The sequence below is a fragment of the Sus scrofa genome, chromosome 11 (genome assembly GCF_054392235.1).
Source record: "Sus scrofa isolate SSC_HxYL_T2T_F1_AM1 chromosome 11, Sscrofa_HxYL_maternal_Yorkshire_Landrace_v2.0, whole genome shotgun sequence".
Taxonomy (NCBI): Eukaryota; Metazoa; Chordata; class Mammalia; order Artiodactyla; family Suidae; genus Sus; species Sus scrofa.
In genome coordinates, this window is record NC_139393.1 from 7,977,001 (window position 1) to 7,993,973 (window position 16,973).

General features: G+C 40.5%; 1 protein-coding gene across 6 annotated transcripts in view; it reads left to right on the forward strand.

The window, feature by feature from the left end:
• The window catches only part of USPL1 (ubiquitin specific peptidase like 1), a 39,896-nt gene that overhangs the window by 15,264 nt on the left and 7,659 nt on the right, over window positions 1–16,973 (forward strand). For 3 of the 6 annotated variants that reach the window (XR_014819039.1, XM_084981306.1, XM_084981307.1), the window contains 4 exons: window positions 36–149; window positions 7,429–7,558; window positions 8,440–8,521; window positions 12,029–12,154. Coding sequence is in view for 4 of the 6 variants with exons in the window: in XM_084981306.1 (XP_084837432.1) it covers window positions 12,033–12,154 (122 nt within the window). In the remaining 2 variants the exon portion in view is untranslated. The remainder of the gene's footprint in view (window positions 1–35; window positions 150–7,428; window positions 7,559–8,439; window positions 8,522–12,028; window positions 12,155–16,973) is intronic. The other 3 variants (XM_021065545.2, XM_021065547.2, XR_014819040.1) reach the window with 2 other exon arrangements.

Genomic DNA, 16,973 nt, shown 5'->3' on the forward strand with positions numbered 1-16,973 from the left:
GATGAGACTGATAATGTTTTATATTGTATTACTAGGCGGAGAGTGTAAAAAACTTCATTCAGAAATATTTCCGAAGATAGAGACCTGTCTGAATGAAGTCAGAGATGAAATTTTTATTAGGCTTCAACCTCAGTTGAGATGCACATTAGGTAAGTAATTTGTGGAATTTAATTGTATTACTCATCTATCATAAAGAAGTAATTTACATCATAATGAAATATAATAGTGTTTTATTTCTTGGGATGATCAGATCCTTGGAAGAGAGAGTCTGGGGGTCTCACTTAGGAATCTCTCTGTAACAAAATCGTTTGTGGACGGAACTCTTGCACTAGTACACAGGCATGTGCATCACTCCCACAGAGTGGATGCGGATCTCAGAACCGGGGAACTACTCATGGGTACGCCATTGCTTGCTTTCCCAGTACTTTCCCCAGTAGACTTATTTGAGCTTTTTCAACCTTGACTATGCATTAAAAAAGCACCTAGGGTTGGAATTCCCATCATGGCGCAGCGGGAACTAATCCAACTAGGAACCATGAGGTTGTATGTTTGATCCCTGGCGTCGTTTGGTAAGTTAAGGATCAGGCGTTGCCGTGAGCTGTGGTGTAGGCCAGCAGCTACAGCTCTCATTCAACCCCTAACCTGGGAACCTACATATGTCTCGGGTGCAGCCCTAAAAAGACAATAGATAAATAAACAAACAAAATAAAAAAGCACCTAGGAAATACAAGTGCTAGGGGCCTACGAGAATCTTAGGGAGGGAGTTCAAGTATCAGTAACTTTTAGAAGCCCCTGCATGATTCTTATGGGTGGACAGGGTTGAGAATCTCTGGCCTAAACCAGCCATAGTAATTCTGTTTCCCCTGCCAGAAGTTGGTTAGAGAGTGGACATATTGTACAGTTTTAGCCAATGGAATATGAGGAGAAATAGGTTGATGACCTTTTGGGAAAGTTTTCTTACCTTTAAAAAGGGCACAAGAATGAGACCTGCTTTGTCGTCTGTGAATTAATTGGCTTTTGGCCTCTATGACCAGAGTGGAGTAAGGGTAGTAGAGTCTCCAGGTCTTTATAAATTTTTTTAGAATTGCACAAAGGAGCTGGCAGTGATTTTTTTTGAGGGCGTCTTTCTGTTTTCTCTTTTTCCTTGTATTAATATTGTGTTATTGTACCAGAATATATGATACCCCTATTTAGTATGATACCCACACTAAACTATGTAAAATATCAGTGCCTTCAAGTTTGTCTCTCAATAAGAGACGTTCATTTCGTTAGACGCAGATAGTATACCTGGAAGCGCTGTCTTTTTTGCATGGTAGTATCCTATTTCTTTGTCCCACAGTTCTGTCCCCTAGTTTTACTATTTTGTTTTTCATGAACTCCTAAATGTATAAGCTTTCTCTGTTCTTGTAATAATAAAGTGATTTTCCATATGCCAGACCTTCAGCATTGCCTTCTGTGGGCCTAAAGTATTATTCTGATTTATCATCAGTTGCAGTCTCAGATGGAGTAAATACCCTTTTTTCCTTGTGATCGAAATATGATTTACATAGAGTAAAATCTTTTTCAAAGGTGTGCAGTTGTGTTACCATTACCACTGTCAAGATAAAGAATAGCACTGTCACCATGAAAATGTTCCCCAGGCTCCTTTGTAGTCACCCCCTCTCCTTACCCCAACCACTGATCTGTTGGGAGGATACTCATTTCAAAGGAGACTTTTTTGTAGGCTTGCCAGAATGTAGACTGAGGGGCTCCCGTGTTGCATTTTGCAGGTATTATTTCCCTCCTAGAGTGACCCTAGATGTTTTATTCAAGTTTCCTACCGCAGTTCCTCCCCCAGTCCGAATCACCACCCTTCTTATCTCTGCTACTTATATTTGGAACAAGGTTGCCTCTTGCTCCGTTTGCCACCTTGGGCCTGGTTTTCTGTGTAGCAGAGAAGGGATTTTTAAATTTTGAGCACTTGTAGCAGTTGGGCAAGCCTGCAGCTCTTGAGTGCAGTAGAGTCCTCTCATTTGTGTTTGGACTACTCAGTCAGCAGTGAGAGGTGCTGTGCTAGAGCTCAAGATCTTATTAATGAAGTCCAATCTTTGCTTCAGGGAGCACTTTAAAGTCTTAAAGTGGATGTGTCCTCATTCTGAATATTAATGTATATTTTAAAATACCAAAAAAGAGAAGTAGGAGTTCCCGTCGTGGCTCAGTGGTTAACGAATCCGTCTAAGAACCATGAGATTTTGGGTTCGATCCCTGGCCGTGCTCAGTGGGTTAAGGATCCGGCATTGCCGTGAGCTGTGGTGTAGGTTATAGATGTGGCTCAGATCTGGCGTTGCTGTGACTCTGGCGTAGGCTTGGCAGCTACAGCTCTGATTGGACCCCTAGCCTGGGAACCTCCATATGCCGTGGGTACAGCCCTAGAAAAGGCAAAAAGACACACACATACACACACACATTAAAAAAAAAAAAAAAAAAAAAGGAAAGAAAGAGAAGTAGAATCTATACTGACCCAGAGAGTTGGTTGAATCTTTACAATCAGTCAGCCACTTTATCATTTTGATTATAGGGTTTATTTGTTTGTTGTCTTTTATCTTTTTAGGACTAAATCTGAGGCATACGGAGGTTCCCAGGCTAGGGGTTGAATCGGAGCTGTAGCTGCCAACCTACACCACAGCCACAGCAATGCCGGATCCTTAACCCACTGATTGAGGCCAGGGATTGAACCCACATCCTCATGGATCTTAGTCCGGTTTGTTAACCACTGAGCCATGATGGGAACTGCTTGATTATTGTTTTTAAAAAAACACTTTGTAAACTCTCCTCTCTGCTCTCCCTCCCACTAGTTTAAGAAATAGAACATTACCGATAACAGCTGAAGCCCTTTTTGTACTCTTCCCTAATTCTTCCTTAGCTCCCTACAAAGGTAACTACTGTCTTCAATTTGGTGTTTTCTTTGCCTCTTACATGTATATTTCTTTTTTTCTTTTTTTAAGGAAAAACCTAGTATCGGTATGGTTTCTACTTATTTATGTAAGTGTGCGGTAGTACCGATGTAAGGATAGACAGAGCTATAGAACAGAATAGAAGGTCCAAATCAGAGCCCTCCCCTCTGGGCTACTTCATAGCTGTGATGGAGCGATGCAGATAGGTGGGGAAGGGAAGAGCTGTCCCTTGAATGGTCTTGGGGCAGTGCGTTCCTGAGACAGGGGTGGGGATTGGATCCCTGGTTCCTATCACATTTGAAAGAAACTTCAGCACGTTTAAAGACATAAACATGAAAAGCAAAGTTGTAAAACTTGGAAAGAAAATGTAGGTTTTATTTTACTACTCAGTGGGGAGAAATTTCATAAAAGAAGAGGTTGGTAAATGTTATTACATTAAAGTATAAAACTTCTGAGCAACAATAGAACAAAGAAATGATATCCAGGATATCTTATGAAGAACTCATACATTAATTTTTTAAAAAAGAAAAACTGATAGAAAAGTGGTCAGAGACATTAGCGAGCAATTAACAGAAGCAAAAACTTAATAGCTAGACAGTAAGGAGTCACTGAAAGATTTGCATCCTGGTAAATGGAGGTATTTTAGGGAAATACCCAAACTAGGGTACAAATGTTCTCCATCTTTCAATGGTCTGACTTCTTTTTGTTGTTGTTGTTGTTGTTGTTGTTGTTGTTTTAAGCCTGCACTCGCAGCATATGGAGATTCCCATTCTAGGGGTCAAATCAGAGCTACAGCTGCTGGCCTACACCACAGCCACAGCAACCTGGGATCTGTGCTACACCACAGCTCTCGGCAACACCAGATCCTTAACCCACTGAGCAAAGCCAGGGATTGAACCTGTGTCCTCAAGGATGCTAGTCAGATTCGTTTCCTCTGAGCTACAACGGGAACTCCAGTGGTCTGTCTTTCAATTTTTCAAGTTTACAGTGGTGTGAAAGTGATAAGAGCGTTCAGTAGAAACTGCACTTCGGACTTTGACTCTGGGTCTTTTCCTGGGCCAGCGCTAAGCTGTGTGGTACTCACTTGTGATTCTGGCCACTGGACACAGCTCCCATCAGCCCTGAGATCACGAGGGGAAACAACCCTATGCACTTACAGCCATTCTGGACCAGCCCACCATTCTGTTTTCACTTTCAGTGTAGTATTTAATCAATCATGTGAGACATTCACATCACTTTATTATCAGACAGGCTCTGTATTAGATTATTTTGCCCAACTGCAGGCTAACGTACATGTTCAGAGCACATTGAAGGTAGTCCAGGCTAAGCCATGATGTTCACCAGGGTAGGTGTATTAACTGCATTTTTGACTTAACAATATTATTTTCAACTTATGAAGTAAAGGTTTATTGGGACATAACCCTGTCACAAGGTGAGGAAGATCTGTAGTTGTGTAAAAGTTGAGGTTAAGATATTAGAGGCAAAGAAACCATTTAATAATTTAAGCAAGAGATCACAAAAATTAGAAATAGACATTGGTATTATATATTCTCTAGTAGGATGCTTTATACCCACAAAACTTATAATCAAAGGAAAAATAGTTAAGATCAGTTTAGGAGCTTTGTAAATTACCTAAAATGATCTGTATTCATGTAACTTATTTGTGTTTTAAGCTCTTTCTTACTTTGATTCATTGAGAACTTTGTGTTTTTAGACCTGAAAGAGTCTATGCTGTCATTGTTGAAATATAAATCATTTACTTTTTTTTTGTGTGTGTGTGTGTGTCTTTTTGCCTTTACTTGGACTGCTCCCTCAGTATATGGAGGTTCCCAGGCTAGGGGTCTAATCGGAGCTGTTGCCGCTGGCCTACATCACAGCCACAGCAATGCAGGATCCGAGCAGTGTCTGTGACCTACACTGCAGCTAACGGCAACGCCGGATCCTTAACCCACTGAGCAAGGCCAGGGTTCGAACCCGCAACCTCATGGTTCCTAGTTGGATTCGTTAACCACTGAGCCACGATGGGAACTCCTAAATCATTTACTTTTTCACTTAATATTTAGTTACAGTAGAGGAGTTCTCCTGTGGCACAGCAGGTTAAGGATCCGGCATTGTCAAACCGCTGTGGCGTGGGTTTGATCCCTGGCCTGGGAACTTTTGCATGCCATAGGCACAGCCAAAAAATTTTTTTTCGGTTACAGAGGAGTAAGCATTTAAAGGCTGATAACTAATTATAGACTCATGTTATACTACACACTGTTTATGCTCATGGTGTTGAGTATGTTCATTTTTAGGAGATTTTACATTTCTTTTTTAAATTTTTAATTAATTAATTTTAAATGAATTTTATTACATTTATAGTTGTACAGTGATCATCACAACCAAATTTTATAGCATTTCCATCCCAAACCCCTAGTGCTTCTCCCCACTCCCCAACCTGTCTCATTTGGAAACCATAAGTTTTTCAAAGTTTGTGAGTCAGTATTTGTTCTGCAAAGAAGTTCATTGTGTCCTTTTTTTAGACTCACATGTAAGTGATAGCATTTGATGTTGGTGTCTCGTTGTCTGACTGACCTCACTTAGCATGGTAATTTCTAGGTCCGTCCGTGTTGCTGCAAATGCCGTTCTTTTTTTCCTTTTAATGGCTGAGCAATATCTCATGGTTTATATGCACCACATCTTCTTGATCCACTCCTCTGTTGATGGACATTTAGGTTGTTTCTGTGTCTAGGCTATTGTATGTAGTGCTGCAGTGAACATTGGAGTACATGTGTCTTTTTGAGTCATGGGGGGTTTTCTTTGGATAGATGCCCAGGAGTGGGATTGCTGGATCTAATGGTAGTTCTATTTTTAGTTTTCTGAGGAATCTCCATACTGTTTTCCACAGTGGTTGCACCAGTTTACTTTCCCACCAACAGTGTAATAGAGTTCCCTTTTCTCCACATCCTCTCCAGCATTTATTGTTTATAGACTTTTGGATGATGGCCATTCTGGCTGGTGTAAGGTGGTACCTCGTAGTGGTTTTGATTTGCATTTCTCTAATAATGAGTGATGTTGAACATCTTTTCATGTGTTTTTGGCCACCTGTATGTCTTCTTGGGAGAATTGTCTGTTTAGATCTTCTGCCCATTTTTTGATGGGGTTGTTCATTTTTTTGGTATTGAGCTGCTAAAGGTGTTGATTTTATATTTCTGTTTACAAAAATTTTTTTTCTTTTTTTTTTGTCTTTTTGTCTTTTGAGGGCCGCACCCACAGCATATGGAGGTTCCCAGGTTAGGGGTCTAATTGTAGCTGTTGCTGCTGGCCTACACCACAGCCACAGCAACACCAGATCCAAGCTGCGTCTGCGACCTACACCACAGCTCATGGCAATGCTGGATCCTTAACCCGCTGTGCAAGGCCAGAGATCAAACCTACAACCTCATGATTCCTAGTTGGATTCGTTTCCGCTGCACCACGATGGGAACTCCTACAAAAATATTTTGATTTTATGTTTTTGTACAAAAATAAGAGTGGGACTATACCACAAAGGTGACTAATAAATAGCCTTTGTGACCACTGATATTTATAGGGTATGCTCAGGCAGTAAGACCTACGGTTCTGCCTTTTGGTCCTGCCAAGGTAACTCTTCCTGGCGGTGTTCCAGGCAGGGGGAGAACTGAGCTGTGGAAGCGATCCTGTCCCAGGGGAGGGGCAGGTGGAAGGACTGAGAGTCTCTCCAGGGCCAGATCAGGAAGGCAGCATCTAAGCTCCCAGGGGACAGGAGAACAGGAAGGAGAGAGGCCTGTGGAGGGTGAATGGAAGAGGCTGTAAATCCTCCTACTGATTACTTGTTTGCTGGTCTCTAAGTTGGAAGACAGGATTCACAGTTCGATTTTTTTGTTTCAGTGACAACAAAATTCAGGTCTTCCTTAGCCTTAAGTTGAAGCTTAATCTTAATTGTTAAAGGATTAAGAAGAGTAGTAGGCGAGGAGTCAGGGGGTTGGCGTCTGGTCCTCCAGCCCTGGCGCGTCTTGCCCGCTCCACGTGGGAACAGGAGCGTCAGGACAGGGAGGGCTTTTCCTTGGCTTTGTCCAACTGTGATTCTTCTACAGGGTTTCGCCAGTGCTATTATTTTTAGTATCTGCACCAAACAAATCTGTACATCTTTTTGTTTTGTTTTTATAATACTCTAGGGCTATTACAGTTCTGAGGATTTTTTTTCCCCTGAGAAAAGCTAAAAAGATCTGAAGAAATAGTTGAGTCTTTTGTATCTTTTGTCTTAAGAAGCTTTCATAAATGTCCACCAAGACTAAAGAAAGATAGTGTTAATTAAGTCTTATGATGGACATTTTAAGAAAAATGCTTCAAAAACTTCCTTGCCCAGCTGTGAATAACTTCCTCTGTCATATTATGTGCTCACATATATTCGTACTATGAATACAGTGAGAAAAATTCATAATTTGGGTTTACTTTTTTCAGCTAATTATAAGCAATAATTTTTTTTTTCTTTAAGGTGACATGGAAAGCCCTGTGTTTGCATTTCCTCTTCTCTTAAAAATAGAACCTGACATCGAAAGGCTCTTCACATATTCTTTTTCTTGGAATTTTGAATGTTCACACTGTGGACACAAGTATCAAAACAGGTTAGTTTTTTTCCTTATTTTTTTATTTTTTAAAATTATAGTTGATTTACAGCGTTGTGGCAGTTTCTGCTTTACAGCAAAGTGACCCAGCCATATATCCATGTATATATCCATATATATATATATATATATATATATACACTCGTTCCTTTTTCTATATTGTCTTCTATCATGTTCTAAGCCAAGAGATTGGACATAGTTCCCTGAGCTGTACAGCAGGACCTCATTGCTTATCCATTCTAAACGTAATAGTTTGCATCTACTAACCCCAAACTCCCCATCCATCTCTCTCCCTCCTCCTCCCTCTTGGCAGCCATTAGTCTGTTCTCTATGTCTGTAAGTCTGAAACAGGTTAGTTTTTCTCTTTTTTTAAAACCAGTTTATTCTAGTGAAAATGGTTCCCCAAAAAAAAAAAAAAAAAAGAAAATGGTTCCAAGTCATAAAATTTGAAGAAAACTTGCTTCCACTTGCAGCACTGCTGTCTCCCTGGTTTTTTCTTCTACCCTTAATAATATTTCCCACCATATATTAAAGTCTCTCCACTCCTAAGATTAAAAATTTGAGGCCCATAAACTGCAATTTGCTTGCTTCTTCAAACTGGAAGATTTGGAAAAAAAAAAAAAAACAAACAGCAACCAACCATAGTTTGATAAATTCCTAGAAGGAATTGTCTTAAGAAGTTCTTTAGTGGGAAGTGGGGACAAAGGAGAAAGTCGCACTTTCCCCTGGATTCCCTGCTGAATAAGAATACCTCTTGGAATCCTTTGAAAAACGATGTGTTTTGTTTGCTTGTTTTGAACATCATGGAAACTTGACTTAGACTCCCCGAGTCGGGCAGCCATTCTCACAGGTAACTTTCGCTTTCCCGTTCCTTCCCTCAGTCCCATGAAAGACCAGCCACCTCCAGAGCCCTTCTCCACGTGAGCGGTCTCAGCCATACTTTCTACTTCCCGGTGCCTCTAGGTGAGGATCACAGGGGTCCTGACTGCTGTTCACGGCCCTGAGATTGGTACTTGGGAGGACGCAGGGAGAAGAAAGAAGCTGCAAATTTATTTTGCTTCCATACACCTATCACATAAATAAGGAGAGAAACTAGATTTTAGAAGAGGAGAGAAACTTCGTCAGACATGACACCCTCACTTTGTCCATACATGAGAAAGTTGCTGGCTGGCTGGCATCTAAAAGATGACCAAACTGGAGTTTTCCTGTGGCACAGCAGGCTAAGGATCTGGACTTGTCCACTCAAGTCCTTGCTGTGGTGTGGGTTTGATCCGTGGCTGGCTCGGATCTGGCATTGTTATGGCTGTGGTGTAGGCCAGCAGCTGCAGCTTGCATTTGACCACTAGCCTGGGAACTTCCATTTGCCACAGGTGTGGCCAAGAAAAAAAAAAATGACCAAACTGGTTCTGTTGGTCATTTATTCAAGTTACTATAATAGAGATACATCATTTCTTCTTCCCTTAAATTTACCTATTTGGAGTCTCTCAAAGTTATTAAATGAAAGTATAAGAGAAAAATTACTTTAGGTATTTATTACCTAAGACTTTTTTTTAAGGTATTTAGGGATCAGTTGAGGAGAGTTGAGTCTCAGAGAATCCTCTAGGGAATCCAGGCTACAAAACCAAGAAACATTTGTTTTTTTACCACTTAAGCTTTAAAGTAAGTACTAGAACAGAATAAGAATTAGCATTTCATTAATACCGAGGACTTAAATAATTTTAGTCATGGTCTTTGTGCGAGTGAGCATGAGGACAAATACTTGCTTCTAGGTCTTTTGTTATCGATTTCAATAACTTATCTGTTTTTCTTCTCATTTGATGAATATGGAAACTGAAACTTGAAGGAAGTTAAATTGATGCCCAAGTGACACCCTAGTAAATGGCAAAATTCAGGCTTAGGTTTTCCATTCTCTAAGACATTCCATGTGCACTATGGTATGCTGCCTAATCACCACCTGGATTTTAAATAATATAAATAACGTAAACAAGGCTGATGATTAAAATCAGCTTAATTATAGCTTTTCCAAAATCTCATCTTAGTTGTTTGACAGCTTTTCATTGAGCATTTTCTGCATGCCAGGAACTTAACAGAAATAATCTTTATCCTGGCCAAAATCAGACTAGTTAGTTAGGGAGATAATATATATAAACAGAGGGTCGGTGGCTTCGTTATTTAATACCAACCACTTGGATTTGCTTTTTTTTTTTTTTTTAATTCTTTGTTCTAAAAATAAAAGTACTTACAGAGGAAAAGCTAAAATGGAAGTAGCATTACATTAAAACTTACTTTCGGAGTTCCCGTCGTGGCGCAGTGGTTAACGAATCCGACTAGGAACCATGAGGTTGCGGGTTCGGTCCCTGCCCTTGCTCAGTGGGTTAACGATCCGGCGTTGCCGTGAGCTGTGGTGTAGGTTGCAGATGCGGCTCGGATCCCGCGTTGCTGTGGCTCTGGCGTAGGCCGGTGGCTACAGCTCCGATTCAACCCCTAGCCTGGGAACCTCCATATGCCGCGGGAGCGGCCCAAGAAATAACAACAACAACAACAACAACAACAAAAAAAGACAAAAAGACAAAAGACAAAAAAAAAAAAAAACTTACTTTCACTTGAATCTGATGGAAGAATTTCCAGCAAACTCATTCATTTTTGTGCTGCTGTTTTTAGTGCTGCAGTTGAAGAGTTTGTACTTGCTTTAGAAGATATACACATTCTGGAGGTAGTTAAAAACGTGGTCTTTGGAGTTAGACTCCATGGATTCGTATCTTCAGGCTGTCATTTATCATCTGATGTACACTCTGTGTCTCACTTTCCTCATCTGTAAAATGGCGATAAGAATCCAGTCTGCCGCTTCGATTTGTTTGGCAGACAAGTCTTCAGCACGGTATCTTCTTGCACATAGTAAGTGCTCAGAAGGGTTAGCCGTCATGTGGAGCCTCAACACTTATTTGCTGAGATAAAGTTCCTTTTATTAACTAAGAAATAGGTGGCTTTACTTAACATTGATCTCTGAGAACTAAGAATTTAGCAGAAATATGCTAGTGCATTTGTTGATGGCTTTATGTGGCTTTGCTTTTAAAGTGTTAGCTTACTGGAGAACTGATCTGTTTTTAACAGCCTTGCTTATCTCACTTATGATTTGTCAATATTTGTTATTGTTTAGAAAAGAAGCTAGTGTCCCTTAGCTAATAAATGTTCTTTTGAAGATATTAAAGTGAACCTGGTTGAGGTGCGGTGTCCTTCTCTAAAGATTGTTTTTTTAGATTCCTATTACTATCAAGTATCAAGGCTAAAGTTCAAATCTAGAGCTTGTGGAAACTGTGAAAACAATTCGCTCACATCTGATGTTCCAGTATTTAAGGTTCAAGATAATTAAGTTGGCTCTCTTCTTGATTATATATATTTGGAAGTGCCCCTTTTCTTTTGGTTGTCAGTTAATGGATAGCCAAATTGTGAGTTTTTTGAGCAAGGGGTGAGCTCTTAATAAACTTGAAAACCCTGGAGTTCCCGTTGTGGAACTCCAGCAGCAATGAATCCGACTAGGAACTATGAGGTCCTGACCTCGTTCAGTGGGCTAAGGATCCAGCGTTGCTGTGAGCTGTGGTGTAGGTCGCAGATGCAGCTCAGATCTGGCGTTGCTGTGGCTGTGGTGTAGGCCGGCAGCTGTAGCTCTGATTAGACCCCTACCCTGGGAACTTCCATATGGAGGGGTGCGGCCCCCAAAAGCAAAAGCAACAACAACAACAAACGAAGACCTTAGAGCAGTGGACCTCAACTAGGGGGTATTTTTTGCCCTATGGAACATTTGGGAATGTCTGGAGATAACTAGTTGCTACAGCTGGAGGCTGTTACTAGCATCTAGTGAGTCGAGATCAGGGGTGAGACCAGACATCCTACAGTGCACAGGAAGCCCCACGACAAAAAGTTTCCCAGTGCGAAATAGCAGTGGTATTGCTCTTGAGAGACCCAGCCTTTAACACTTTCTTCATGTCATAGCTAACAAACTAAAGGTAATTAATGTGGAGAGACTCTACGAAGAGCTGTACCCGGGTGGGGTTAGAGAAGAACATTGGCTTATTGATCTGGGGGACTGAGAAGTATGAATAAACAAATAAAGGAATGTACCTTTTGGGGAGTTCCTGTTGTGGCTCAGTGGTTGACGAATCTGACTAGGAACCATGAGGTTGTGGGTTCAATCCCTGGCCTTGCTCAGTGGGTTAAGGATCTGGCGTTGCCGTGAGCTGTGGTGTAGGTCACAGGCGAGGCTCAGATCCCGAGTTGCTGTGGCTGTGGTGTAGGCCCGCGGCTACAGCTCTGATTAGACCCCTAGCCTGGGAACCTCCATATGCCACAGGAGCGGCCCTAGAAAAGGCAAAAAGACAAAAAGAAAAAGAGGAGTGTACCTTTTACTTTAGACATTGACATAGTTAACATAAATAAATTTAACTTAATCAAATTTGTCTTCTTTTTTTATAGATGTATGAAGAATCTGGTCACCTTTACAAATGTTATCCCTGAGTGGCATCCACTTAACGCTGCCCATTTTGGTCCATGTAACAACTGCAACAATAAGTTACAAATAAGAAAAATGGTATTGGAAAAGTGAGTTTATATTGCCTTACTCTTCTTAGAACAAAATGAGGGTGGATTTACTTTTTTTTTTTAATGTGTAGAAAGTGATGACTACAACCTACTTTTCAGTAATTTGAATTAATATATGTTTATGAATCACCAAAATTCTTCTATCAGGAACTCCGGCCAGGAAGCAGGTTATTCAGGTGATATACCACTGCAGAGCTAACCTACTCCTAGTGTCTTGTCTTCTTTTGCCTTTTTGCTCTTTTAAAGGATATTAAACTTCAATCTTTCTCACCTCTGCCAAGTGCCTGAAGTCATTAGAATTCTAGGATTTCCTTAATCTAATTTCAAGAACTAAGATGATTCGAAGATGAGCCATAGGCTCATCTGTCTGAATTTCCATCTTCTTCCAGACCTCAGCCTGCTAATTCTTTATCCTCTTATAAGCTTTTTGCTGCCCTTGAGCAGATGTGTTTTTATTATATTTTGCCGGCTCTTCTGTTTTTCCTCAGTGGGAGGACTGGTCAGAATTATCTTTTCCAGTGCTATCAGAAGCCCTATATCTTTAAAAATTCACAGGTCAGTTTCATTTTCGGCAGTTTCTCTCTTTTTTTCATATGCTCTCACACATGTACATCCTCTTTAACCTTTCTTTTCAGTTGCCCTTATCTCCACCCAAAGGAAATGTTTTGAGGTGTAATTTGATGTGATAAAGAACTAGTGACATTAACCTTTTTTAAATTTTTTCTGATGCCCTTGTCTGTGGCAGGAAACCCCTCAGAACCTTTCCTAAAGGTTTGTTTTCAACCAAGTAATAAATTCTCAGTTCCTCTGCTAGTGCCAGGACTCAAAAGGGGAACAGAGCAATGCCCTCCTACCCCGTCTCCAGCCACCTGCTTTAAACCTTTACGCTTGTGTCGACTCTCACATTTCAAAACAGTGTACCTCTTCCACCCTGACACAGTCTTCTCCCCGTTTTATAGTAGCTGAGGGCTGGGGCCCATACACCAGCACCTGGGCCCCATTTCTGTTTAACCTCTCCCTGTCCTTCCAAAATGGTTACATTTTTGGTTAAATCAGCACTCTCCAGCCAAGCAATATACATAGTTGTTTCATGTCTTTTATAACTTTATTTTTCCTGAAATTATTAATTGCTTGGCTGGAGCAAATTACTTTCATTTGCTTTGTGAATATATATATATGTATGCATTGTGAATTTTTTCCAGATTCTTCAAATATCTATTAATAAATTTTCTAACACTCAAATCCTTTATAGATGTTTGTTTGTTTTCCGTTTTTGGGGGGACCTGCGGCATATGGAGGTTCCCAGGCTAGGGTTCAGATCGGAGCTGTAGCCACTGGTCTACACCACAGCCACAGCAACTTAAGATCCAAGCCACATCTGCAATCTGCACCACAGCTCACGGCAATGCCAAATCCTTAACCCACTGAGAGAGGCCAGGAATGGAACCTGCAACCTCATGATTACTAGTCGGATTCGTTTCGCTGCACCACAATGGGAACCCCCCCTCCACAGTTTTTAAGTTCTCCTCCTTTTTTTCTCCCCCTGGAAACCTCTCTCTGGCTACCTTTTATCCTTCTGCTCCAGGATTCTAATCTCCACTGGCTCCTCCCTGCACCCAGGGCATGGCATGGGAGCCGTCTTTATACAGCTTGTGGTCGCTGTCTCAGTATTCAGCCAGGGCCTTAATGCCTACATTCTTCAGCAGCTGTTGCCTGTCAGTATTGAGTCTTTTAGGGCTTGTTGGGGGCATCTAGGCTCTTCTCATCAGTAGGCGCGCTCTGTAGCAGCCCTTTCATCACTTCATTCACTCCACTGAGTTACCATTTTTCTCTTTGCTTTTTGTCTTCTAAGTATTGTCTTGTTTGCTCATGTCTCCTTCCCCTTTTTTTGTTCTCTTGGCTTATTGCCTTTTTTTTTGTCCTTCATTTTTTTTGTCCTATCTTCTTTTTTTTGTCTTTTGTCTTTTGTGGGCTGCACCCGCGGCACATGGAGATTCCCAGGCCAGGGGTCCAATTGGAGCCATTGCTGCCGGCCCACGCCAGAGCCACAGCAACACCAGATCCGAGCCGCATTTGCGACCCACACCACAGCTCATGGCAACGCCGGATCCCCAACCCACTGAGCAAGGCCAGGGATTGAACCCGAAACCCCATGGTTTCCAGTTGGATTCGTCTCTGCTGCACCACGACAGGAACTCCTTTTGTCCTATCTTCTGATAGCATTTGGGTGGGAGAGAAGAGGAGTTACCTTTAACCAAAAGTCTGTAGTCCATCTTGGTTGTCTCTGGTCCAGGCTTTGAGATTTGAGTCTTAAGGGAATCCCTTTTTTAAAGTGCTTTCCTTGGTGATGAGGTTGAAGGGCAGCAGGGTGTGGGGCGTCTCTCATCCTGCACTGGACTGAGGGATCGCTTGAGGCTACTTGGTCCATATAATTTAACAGTTTGTTTATACCTGCTTTTTCTCAAGCCCTGGCATCAAAGATAAACTCACTGCTATTTCGTTTGCTCTGGTAATTGTTCACATTGCAGCATGTAATTTTTAGTTATGCAAATATGTTGCTTTACTTAAAATGAAGATTCATGCTCTGATCTAGAAGTGTATCCAAACAGTATTTCTATGGGAAATGTGTTTAGAGTTCTAATGAATGGGTCAGTTTATAAGGAGAATTTATAATTTGGATATTTACCATATTCAAAAGTAAATTGAACTAGTATATAAAATTTCACTTAAATTTAAGATTTTTATATTTTCTATTATAGTTGATTTACAGTTCTGTCAATTCTGCTATACTGCGAAGAAATTTCACTTAAATTTAAAACAAATTCTTTATAAAGTTCTTTGGGGTATTTTTACTTTGAAATTTGTGTAACTTGACTAATGGTGCCTAATGGAATTTAGAAGTGAATTTAATATAGCTTTTAGGGATAACTTAAAAGTAATTAGGTTTATCATGTATTGTGCATAATTTGATCTTCACAGCGTTCTAAAAACTAACAGTGTTCAGAGTTCCCTGCACACTTTGTCTCAGGTAATCCACATTGCTGTATGTTCCCATTAGAAAAAAAATCCACTGATAAATCAGATGAATTATATCTAGTGGGTCCAAATCTGCTACTTTAAGGAAATTTGAGTAAATTGTTTAGGAATTAGTTAGAATAGGATTTGATTTTACTTCGCAAACTCTTGAAATGAGCTTCTCATTACTGCCATGATCTCCTATAGGAGTCTAGTCATATGCTTTTCTGGGTTGTCATTTGAAAAGCTTATTTACTTAAACTTCAGTTAACGGTGATCTTTTTGTTTGTTTTCTAAAACTATTTGTAAAGGATATAGGAGTGGTAGGGAGAATTGAAATAAGACATTTCTGTTCTGTGTCTATAAAGCTTTATTAAAGTGCCTAATACAGTGATTTTGAGACTTTTAAAAAACAGATAAACTACACTCTCCCCTACAAATTTGGGGTGGAATACTGATATATAAAATCATTTCTTGATTTAAATCTTCATTGTTTGGCAGGAAATGCTTTATTTTTTGGGAGCTCCTTGAACTACCTCCAGGAAACAGGTGTAAACTTTTTAGATCCTTGAACTACCTCCAGGAAAAGTTGTAAACCTTTATAAACTTTTGTTGGGCAGCTGAATTTTCTAAAGATGTGTTTTCTTATTTATAGTTAATATGAACCAATTCTAATTATTTGAATTATACCTAATTTTTCTCATATCATCCAATTTTTTGTCATATTTAAAATTAGTTAAGTAAGCAGGGATATAATCTAAAATGTAATGAGATTTAAAAATTAACATTTGCGGATTTTTTCTGCTTAAAGCCTACAGTATCACAGCTTAGAAGCACAAAATACACATTGTTAAATGTGCATTTTCTAAAATATGAAAGATTATGTTATTTTAGTTGGGATGAAAATCAAAAACTCGTACTTCAGGCCATTAGCACAAGACTCGTGGTCTTTGTGGCACAGAGATGGTGTTCCCTGCTGTCTTTACGTAGCAGAGCAGTTAGTACAGTTCCTGTGTGCTTGCTTTCTCTCCTTCCTGCTTTCTCTTTTCCTGAGGGTAGACCCTCATAATGAGAGGACTTAAACCTCATGTTAAGGACGTGAGTGCAAATGGATCTTAGATTGAAGTCTCTTGTGACTCTTGGTTCCAGCCCTGTTAACCCATCCCATCCAATTTTTTATGGTTGAGTCGGAACCTAACTTGCTCTCCTCAGCTCTGACCGTCATCTTTGACAGTCTCCAGGGTGTTATTTTGGGCAAGAAGAAGCCTGAGAAAATCTATTATTACCAAGCTAGAGGTAAAATTCTTTCCCCATCTGAAAGATGCTGGAAATGAGAGAAGCTAGGATCATGGGTGACTTCTAGGGGACACTAGGGTCCTGGAGACCTAGAGAGGAAATAAACTAGGAAAGGAGGAGGCTCATGCTTTATTTTATTGTCGGCAAGGTGCCAGCGTTTATAAGCTGTATCATTTTAAAATTAGGCCATTAAGAAATAAATGCTGGAGTTCCGTTGTGGCTCAGGTTAAGAACCCGACTCGAATCTGAGGATGTGGGTTCAATCCCAGTGTTGCCGTAAGCTGTGGTGTAGGTCACAGATGCAGTTTGGATCCCACGTTGCTGTGGCTGTGGTGTAGGCTGGCAACTGCAGCTCCAATTTGACTCCTAGCCTGGGAACTTTGATATGCCGCAGGTGCAGCCCTAAAAAAGAAAAAAGAAAAGAAAAAAAAAGAGAAAGAAATGCCGCCTATTTAACATTTTCTATGTGTTAACTCACATAAAGAAGTGGTGAGATTTCATGGTCTAG